The sequence below is a fragment of the Grampus griseus genome (assembly GCF_964374135.1).
Source record: "Grampus griseus genome assembly, chromosome: 11".
In the NCBI taxonomy this organism is placed as follows: domain Eukaryota; kingdom Metazoa; phylum Chordata; class Mammalia; order Artiodactyla; family Delphinidae; genus Grampus; species Grampus griseus.
In genome coordinates this window covers 8,171,231-8,181,006 of record NC_139005.1, presented here as the reverse complement: position 1 = coordinate 8,181,006, position 9,776 = coordinate 8,171,231, and the positions used below count along the sequence as shown (strand labels likewise).

The window sequence follows — 9,776 nt, the reverse complement described above, 5'->3', positions numbered from 1 at the left end:
GATGAATTCTTTTTACTTTGTCTCTACTACTGGCTTCTAGGTGTCGGATAACTAGCCATCATTGTCCGAAGGGGAAAGGCCCGTGTTAGGAATCTAGCAGGAGAAGGGTTTGTATTCCCGAGGTGCCATTCTGATTCTGGGATTTCGCTTTACTCACTCCACGAATCAGGGGAATAAGGCCACACCCACCTCACGGATGCCGCGAGAATCAGAGACCCGACAAGTCAGAGCGACTGCGAAACTTTAGCACCAAGCCCGTAACAAACGCTTTCATATTTTCACACTTCTGTGCTTTCCTAATAGAATATGATCTACTGAATTTTGAAAATAATACGCTTCCAACCTAGTAAAGTTCAGGTCGTTGCCCCCCGCCCCTTCCCCGCGCGCCTCCACGCCTCTCACTCGAGTCTCCGCCCTCCCGCTTTCCTCTGGGGGGGGGGGGGTCGCAGGAGGCGGAAATGCCGCAGTGACGCGTTTATCCTGCGCGACTGACGTCACTGCCAGGCGTCCGGCGGCACGTTGGCTGGGCCTTCGGCGGGCTTTTCGGCGACAAGGATGGCTATGGCCAGCGATTTCTACCTGCGCTACTATGTAGGGCACAAGGGCAAGTTTGGACACGAGTTTCTGGAATTTGAGTTTCGGCCGGACGGTGAGCAGAAAAGCGGCCGCGGCAACGAAGCGCGGTGCTGAGCAGGGGGAAGCGACGTGGAGAGGCCGCGGAGGAGTTGGGGTGGGTGGGCGCGCCTCCGCGGGCTCGCGAGTGTGCAGTAGGGCCGAGGAGCTTAAGGAAAATGGGAAGCGTACATTGGCTTTGTGAATAAAAGAGTAAATTGGTGTCAGTTAATTAAGAAAAGCCGATCCTGCCAGATAGTAAAGTTCAGAATCCTAGCATCAGTTCACCGGAAGGGACCTTAAAGGCCCTCTAGTTTATCTGCCTAATACCTGAACGTTTGTGAGAACATCTCCACCACGCGGCGGACGCATGGATGCTTAAAATCTTCCGGTGAACAGTAAATTTCGGACTGCCCATTCATCTTTTTTATTCATTCAGGCGCTGTATGGAAGGCAAAATGTCGAGAAAACGAATGAGGCCTGCTCTGAAGCGGGGAGCCCCACGTGTAGAAAAATGAGTGTAATGACGTGTTTGGGGTGCCTAAATACAGTGTTCCCTATAGGATGCATTAAGACTATAAAGAAGGGGCGTGGTTAGTTCTACATGAAAGAGTCGGCAGTCTTTTTAGAGAAGGTGACAGTTGAGGTGAGTCTTGAAACGAGAGGAGATTTTTTTCTTGGTCTCTGAGGGGAAAAAAAGAGTCAGACTGCTGAGAGCCGTATGAGATGAAACTGCCTGCTGCCCAAGAAAAGTGCAGCAAATTCTGTCTTTGGACAGCTCTGATTCTCTTTAGATGGTTGTACTATATATTGAATTCTTATTGTAACAGCGACAGTCCCACTGCATAGACTTTTCTTTTTTGAATGCATATTATGTGCTGGGCAACATGTAAAAACAAAAATTGAAGGGACAGTAACGCATAAGACTCTTTACTTCCCCTCAAGGAGTTATACCTTGGTGGGTGACATAGACATGAAACTAACCGTAAGGCAGTATAGATATTAAGTGCTGTCCTTCATGCTTTGGACAAAGTTCTGTGAAGGCGTGAAAGAAAAATTAGGGGAGGATGACATATTAGGAAAGGGGAGGAACATCGCACATTTCATGTAGAAGTCAGGGTAACTTCGGCTCTGCAATTATTTAGAAACCTTAATCACCTTACCCTCTCTGGTTCTCCCCAAGTCTTTTCTAAATTTAACTAAGGAGCCAAGTTTACCTGAATTCTCCATCTGTTCTTTCTTTGTGTGATACTGTTTTCAGGGCCTTTGCCTGTGAACAACTTTTAGCTTGTCTGTATCACTTTTAGCCAGTCACATAAATTAAGTAGTCTAAGATTATCAGGGAAATTTCATTCCAGAACACTGGTTCTCATCTGCCACCACACCATTCCACAACCTTTCCATAAGTAATGATGAGTTCCAAAGACAGTGATTCCTAAGGGCTTCTCCTCATTAGGATAACCTGTCATTTTAGAGGATCAGGGTCACATTATCACAATACATCTGTATCTGGGCAACTGACCAGCCATGAGGAGAAGCAGACATTAGGGAATTCATCAAAATTAATTGTAGATCAGGTAACAAACTGGTCAATTTTTATTCAGAAGTTATAGTTTGTGTGCTTCTTAATTACAATTCTAAAACAGTATCATTGCCATAATACATTAATTTGAAGGAAAATAATTAAAAGAACATTTTGGAGTAGTGGGGAAAGCATGTGTATTGGAAGAAGGTAGATCTAGGTCTAAATCTTGTGTGACCCCGGGCAAGTTACTTAACTCTGTTTTCTCAACTATGAATACGTGAGAGAATAAAACATACTTTTTAGGGTTGTTTTACAGATTAGATTAAATGTTCTGGGTAACTCAGCACCAATAAGACATGTAATGTAAACTTTAGAAGAAGTGTTAGTTCCTTTTTTAGATTCCCTGTCTAGATCATGACATAGCTTAAGAAAAATGGGCCTTGAAAATAACCTTCCCATTATATGGAATTGTATTGAAGGCATGGAGTTTAAAAAGTTGACTGGCTTCAACTTCAGCCAACTTAACAGCAAATACATGTTCAGCATTGATCTTATGCCAGGAGGGAGGAAATATTAATAAAAGTAGTAGTATAAAATGATTTTTACCTTCAAAATTGCTTACGATGTCATTTCTTTATATTTTAGCAGTTTTTGCTGTTATAGATTGAATTTTTTTCCACTTCCCACAGGAAAACTTAGATATGCTAACAACAGCAATTATAAAAATGATGTCATGATCAGAAAGGAGGTAAGTTTTTTACAGATGTGTAATTTTTTATATTAAACCTGTTTCCCTCATGTCTGTGTTTTTATTTACATATTTAAAGTACATCTAAGCCTGTAAAGAAGAAGCCGATGTATAGATTGAAAAAGGCTTCTAATTGTAGCATCGATAACAACAAAAGAAGCAATCTGAATATATTAAGTTGTAGTCCCACATTCAAGTGTATCATTTAATTCATTTTATAATTAACTTTGTCTTTTTACTCTATTCATTATTTAAAACTAATTAATAATTATGTTTTAAACACGGTATGAATTTTAAATGAAAGTCTCAAAAGTTAGGTATAAGAAAAAGTTCAAAGCACTAACTGTGCTGTGTATTTGTGTTTGTCACTGTTCACCTCATAGATTTTGTGTTGACCACTCAGAGGTACTTGAGTCCTGTGTTACAAAGGCAGAATACAAGGTTTTAAGATGAGGCTGGTGTTGAGAAGAGGGAAAAGTATGTTTTAAAGGAAAGGGCAAGAGAGTGAAGAAAAATCATAAGAATGATTCTTTCCCATGTTGTACTTTTAGAATCAGAATTAAATTTTTCTTTAATATTCTATTTGAATACTCAGGGTTTGTAACTCTGTTTTATTATTGCCTTCTGAGTTGTGTTGAGAAATAGACACTGAAATTTTTATAACTTGTTTTCAGGCTTATGTACACAAGAGTGTAATGGAAGAACTGAAGAGAATTATTGATGACAGTGAAATTACAAAAGAAGATGATGCTTTGTGGCCTCCCCCTGACAGGGTTGGCCGGCAGGTTTGTATTTAATAATTCTTTAAATGCATAAATACTAAAAATTGTTAATATAATTATTATGTTTCTCCTTGTTTATTTAGAATAGCTCCTCATTGAGTCTTGGGTTTTCCATTTAGTAGGCACCTGGTAAATACTTTATAATTTTATTTCACTTTGCGTCATTTTCTGTGCTACCGCCTAGTAGTAAAGGAGTCACTTTAGACATCTTACTGAACAGTCTTCTCTGCAGCCACCCCAGCTAAAGTTAAGATGTTTCACAGTGTTATGAATGATTGGTATTATTGGTTAATTACTTTTATTAGGAAATAAAAATAGGTAGGAAAAAACACAAGTGTTTGTTAACTTTGAGAATTAGAATTCTCATTGACTACATAAAATTCACTTTCGCCAGATTTATAACTTTGAAAGTTCTTACTTGCATCTTTATGCCCCAGAGAGTGATTTGATTGGTTTCTTTGTTCCAACTGACCGTTGCCTTTGCCTCTCATATTCCCTTCAGAAAAATCGATGGGCTGCTGAAGAGCTCTGAAGGCCTAATTTCACTCTGTAGAAAGCCAGTTTGATTTCTGAATTGGGTCTTTTCACCTGTTGGAGAAATGAGATATGACCCCAGGAGGAAGAAACATTTAATTTCGCTTTTGTATATTCCCGAGGATTATACTGTATAACAACTTCTTTGACTAGAAGAAAATGTGGCGAAATCTAATAGATGCTGACTCTCTGTAGCAGTAACTTAACACTTCTCTTTAAAGAAATATTATTTAGGAAAGCAAAGGTAATAGTTAACAGTATTTATTTTATGCACTGCAAACACTTTTAAGAAGTAAATTTAGATCTGTTTGTTTTATACATATATACGTTTGCATTAAAAATAGCAACAAACCTTTTATTATCTCTTTAGACTCAGGGAGAGAACAGTGTTTTCATCTACCCACTTGATGTGTTCATGTGTTTTGGTTAGTGGGGAGGATTACTCATGCTCCAGAAATTGTCTGTTGGATCTTTAAGTCAAAGATTTTACGATTGTTTGAGAGTCTTATTTAATTCTCCATTTTGTGTGTGCCATAAACTGTACATAATTAGATTTTCTGCTCAAATACACAGCTAGGAGTGTCTTTAAGGTCATCTGTTAATTTAAACTGAAAAATCACTACAGACATAGCCTCTTACTTTTTCATTTTAGATTTGCAGATAAAATATGGAGAAAAATTTATACTTAATTTTGGCACACTAGAAATATCTATATTATGTTATATTTGTTTTACTAGTTCTTAATTTTAATTGTTTTGTGAAGTCAAAAGAGTATGAATCAAATATTAGTACCATCACTTACTAGTGGTTCTACATCAACAGTTTTTTTCCTCTGTTTTATGAGTCTTGGATTTCACATTTGTAAAATTAGGCAAATAAAGCTGACCTAGAAGGGTAGGCTTTATTAGTCCAATTTTAGGGATTACAGAGAATGTAAAGTCCCTAGCACCAGGCCTGACACATAGTGGGTACTAAGTAGTACTGTTATTAATATGCAGTTTATTTGTAGAGCCTGGTAGAAAGGGTAAATGTGTTTGTATTTATTATATTAAAAATAGGCTTATACCCATATTACTAGTTTTACTCACATAAGAAACATTTCTCTGTCACTCGTAAGTATATCATTCATTTGATAGCATCATCTTTTTGAGATCTCTGGAAAGCAATTCTTTTTTTTTCTCTTTTTTTTGGTTATTTCTCTCTTTTTTCAACATCTGCATTTATTTCTATTTATTTATTTATGGCTGCGCTGGGTCTTCGTTGCTGCGCATGGGCTTTCTCTAGTTGCGGCGAGCAGGGGCTACTTTTCATTGTGGTTCACGGGCTTCACATTGCTGTGGCTTCTCTTTTTGCGGAGCACGGGCTCTGGGTGCGCGGGCTCCAGTAGTTGTGGTGCGTGGGCTTAGTTGCTCCACGGCATGTGGGATCTTCCCGGACCAGGGCTCGAACCTGTGTCCGCTGCATTGGCAGGTGGATTCTTAACCACTGTGCCACCAGAGAAGTCCCTGGAAAGCAATTCTTGATTCATCCTAATATTGGGGACACCTGAGGAGCTGATGAGATTTTTTTTTTTATTTTACATAGTTTATAGCTACCATGTCGTTTCGTTTTTGGTTTTTTTTTTTCCTCCTCTATGATGGCTAGAAAACTTGCAGCTAAAATTGGGACTTCTTGGTAGCAAGAATACATATATCTTGTGAGATGGATTTTTATATTAACTACATTTCTCTGTTTTATTTTTTTCAGGAGCTTGAAATTGTAATTGGAGATGAACACATTTCTTTTACCACATCAAAAATAGGTTCTCTTATTGATGTCAATCAGTCAAAGTGAGTATGTTAAAGCATTTTGACTAAATTGACATAATTTATTAGAGGGGCTCATTTTAGAACCATAGCCAGTTTGGTAAGATTATTTTAATTGCAACCTGTATCAGTTCATTATGTATATGTAATCCTCATTTTTATAGTAGTGAAGACTTGTTATCAAAGAAGTTAGTGGTATATTTTACTGATTGCCAAAAATAATCTTAATCTGGACACAGCATCACAAAATTTAAAAGAAATCCTTATTGGATTTATCAGCCTTATTAGTCCCATATAACATCATTCTCCTCCTTGGATTTAATACTTGAAAGAAATGGAAAAAGCCCCAGTATAGCTTAAGTATGGCTTTAGCTACCTGTGTCTTCCCAAGCTCTGTAAGTGCGGTACCACATAACCATTGTCTGAAAAATCTCTCTGCCTCCAATTATTTCTTTCCACTCTTTCCCCTCAAAATGTTCTTATAGTGTCTTTTTCCTATCCCCCTAAATTGAAATAATTTATTTGTTTGCTTAACTGGTTTCAGTGTAAGCTCCCTGAGAACCTTGCCGTATCTCAAAGTTAGTGCAATGCCCGGCACACAATAGGTGCTTTATAATCTATAGAGGAAAGGAGAAAGGAATTAATGCATAACTACTGGATACAAAAGGCTATGTTCATATATGAAGACTGGCGAGATACTTTTAAACTATCACATCTGTTTTCCCATAGTTGGTGAGGATGTGGCATTTGTATCCTACTGGGATTGTAAATTGTTACAGTGTTTTTTGGAAAGCAATTTGATAATATGCATCAAAAGCTGTTAATATTTTTCATTTATCTTTGTCCAACTGATTTCATTTCTGAGCATTCATCTATCCTGGGAAATACTCTGAAATAATGAAAAAACTTTATTATTCATAAAGATGTTCATTAAAACCTTAGTGATAATTGGAAAAAAAAATCCAAATGCTAACAAGGAGAGATTTGCTAAATTAATTAAAAATTATTTGTGACTTTTTTTTTAATGTAATGGAAAAAGTAATGTTTAAAAGGCCACAGTAAATGATTTTAATTATGAAAAATATTAGAGAAATACCAAAATATTTATAATTATTCCATGAGGAATGACATTATATAGTATTGAGTTTCTTTTTTCTATCTTTATAATTTTATTTGCCTTAAACATTTTTGTGATGCATAATGTTATTTTTTATAAGGAAATAAACACTTTAAATATGAAATGAATACTGATGAAGAAATTTATGTATTTTTTTATTACAGAAAAGGTAGAGATGGGAATTGTTCAGGTTATCCATTTTAGTTATCAGAAAATGCTTTCTCTCTCTTCAAAATTCCTTTAATGTAATTGTTTTAGGTTTTTGGTCTTTGTCTTGTTTTAGGAATTAATTTGTACTATTATGTTGTTTCATTTTAGGAAGAAAAAAGTAACTTTTATCTTTTTAAATTTTAGGGATCCTGAAGGCCTTCGAGTATTTTACTATTTGGTACAGGACCTGAAATGTTTAGTTTTTAGTCTTATTGGATTACATTTCAAGATTAAACCAATCTAAATTGTTTTTTGAAACTGTGTTTATATTTAATTAAGGGATGGGTGAGGGAGGGTTTGCCATTTATGATATTGGGGTTTTTTTGAATGTGAAGCAAGCTTTTTTTGTATGCAAATTGAAAATAAGAGAATACATAAACAGGCTTAATGATTATCTTCACCTGGGTCCAAGTGGCTTGGACAGTCCCCACACACATTAAATTCTGTAAATAAAAGCCACCTTTATTGAAATTTTGCTCCAATAAAACATATCAAAGCCTGGATGGAGAGTGCATTTTTTCCTTCAGGAGGCTGTATCTCTGATTCATTTTAAAGATAAAAATTGTTCTAGTAGGTGCATTCTATGGCAGAGGGTCTTTCACATAGAAATATGTAGCCAGATTCCCATCCATTTAAAGGCAATTGTAGATCTTCCCTTGTTTCTACCATACCTGATGGGATTTAATTTTTTGGTGCTTATAGAAGTTGTTTGTAGAAGGTTTTGGATTTTTTACATTTCTCACAAACCCCTCAGGGGTCATTCACATTTAAATGTTTTTGTATAAGCTGTGATTTCCTCAAGGTTACGAAGGTAAAGTCAGTACCCCAAATTAGACACATCTTTTATTATGCCCCTGTTTCCATTATTTCACAATGTATATATTTTGTATATCTGTGGGAAGTAAATGAGTTCTCAGCTCTAAAAATTATTTAAAATTTAGACTTATGTATATATGTGTGTGTGTGTATTTATATCCTAACTCCTAATGAACACATCCCAGTCATATTTCTCAGTTCCCTTCAACTTCTTTCTGATAGACCTGATTACTTCTCCTGTTAGTAGCTAATGCCCTGATATTCTGTTACTTTTCCATCTGAACCTTCACTCTAAAAGTATGCAGTCCTGTTAGTCATCATCCGCTTTGCCCAGGGACCTTAGGGTGGAAGAATTGGTGTCTGAAGGCTCACCGGGGCTCCTGAGCAGCTATGGCCAGTAAACTGTGCGATAATAGAGATGTTCTGTATCTGAGCAGTCCAATAGGGTAGCCACTGGATACTACATGTGGCTACTGAGTACTTGAGATGTGGCTAATATAACTGAATTTATAGTCCTGTTTAAAAATATTTTCCACCATTTTATTATGAAAAATTTCAAACGTAGAAAACCTGAAAGAATTGTAAAATGAACACCCATATGCCAATCTAGATTCTATAATTAACATTTTTCATTTACTGTAATAAGTCTATTATAAGTCATATCGTTGATTTCTCACTTATGGGTGGAATAACTAGTATAATTGGTGTCAATAAACTTATTTTTATTTTTTTATAAATTTATTTATTTATTATTTTTGGCTGCCTTGGGTCTTTGCTGCATGCGAGCTTTCTCTAGTTGCGGTGAGCGGGGGCTACTCTTTGTTGTGGCTCGCGGGCTCTGGAGTGCAGGCTCAGGAGTTGTGGCACACGGGCTTAGTTGCTTCATGGCATGTGAGATCTTCCCGGACCAGGGCTCGAACCCCTGTCCCCTGCACTGGCAGGCGGATTCTTAACCACCGTGCCACCAGGGAAGTCCCCAATAGACTTTTTTAAAGTGCTATTTAATTTTTATTAAATTTAGATAGCCAGATGAGGTTTGTGGCTACCCTTTGGACAGTGTAGCTCTAGAGCATGGCTTGGAAGCTTGTTTACCTTGGAGTGCTTCTGGTCCTTTGCATTGCATTAAAATGCGTGGCCATCCTCTTCGGGTTTGCCATGGAAAGTCACCTGATCTCCAGATTGCCACTGTGCAAGACTGCTGTCACCCCCTTGAGGTCTCTTATATGAAAATAAGCATTTCTGTTCAAGCTGTAGACCTTGATGGATGTGTACTATAAAACTATGTTATAATTCTCTTAAGTTAGATGTCAACCTCAAGGAGAAAACTGTGGGCCCACGATTTTGGTTGCTCCTCAAAATAATCATTCTGTGGCTCCTATTGAATAAGGCAATCCACTCAAGACTGAGCAAGACTGGGGAGAAATAGTCCTTGGGTTAGAAAGTTTTTGATATGTTAACTCCGTCCTCATTCTTAACTTACCCCTAGTGCTGATTTACTTATGGTCTATCTTCACTATCTACTAAGGTTCTCATATTCAAACCAAGATTGGAGAATAGGTCATTAGGAGAAATATTTTATATTTTCTCTGATATTCTTGTCATTTTTGAACTGGCTCTTGCTTGATTG

General features: G+C 37.0%; 1 protein-coding gene across 1 annotated transcript; it reads left to right on the top strand.

Annotated features, from left to right (window-relative positions):
• The first annotated feature begins 495 nt into the window (after nucleotides 1-495).
• LOC309830500 (protein mago nashi homolog 2) lies at nucleotides 496-7,881 on the top strand. Its single transcript, XM_082667095.1, has 5 exons — nucleotides 496-649; nucleotides 2,827-2,885; nucleotides 3,560-3,670; nucleotides 5,948-6,030; nucleotides 7,478-7,881. The coding sequence occupies exons 1-5, from the start codon at nucleotides 556-558 to the stop codon at nucleotides 7,575-7,577; spliced, it is 447 nt and encodes a 148-aa protein (XP_082523221.1). The 5' UTR covers nucleotides 496-555; the 3' UTR covers nucleotides 7,578-7,881.
• The last annotated feature ends 1,895 nt before the right edge of the window (nucleotides 7,882-9,776 follow it).

What these genes read in the sequence shown, in the direction of transcription:
- LOC309830500 (XM_082667095.1), top strand. Translation starts at nt 556, where the DNA reads ATGGCTATGGCCAGCGATTTCTACCTGCGCTACTATGTAGGGCACAAG. An exon ending in ATGTCATGATCAGAAAGGAG is followed by an intron (nt 2,886 to 3,559) that starts GTAAGTTTTTTA and finishes ACTTGTTTTCAG; the next exon opens with GCTTATGTACACAAGAGTGT. An exon ending in ATTGATGTCAATCAGTCAAA is followed by an intron (nt 6,031 to 7,477) that starts GTGAGTATGTTA and finishes TTTAAATTTTAG; the next exon opens with GGATCCTGAAGGCCTTCGAG.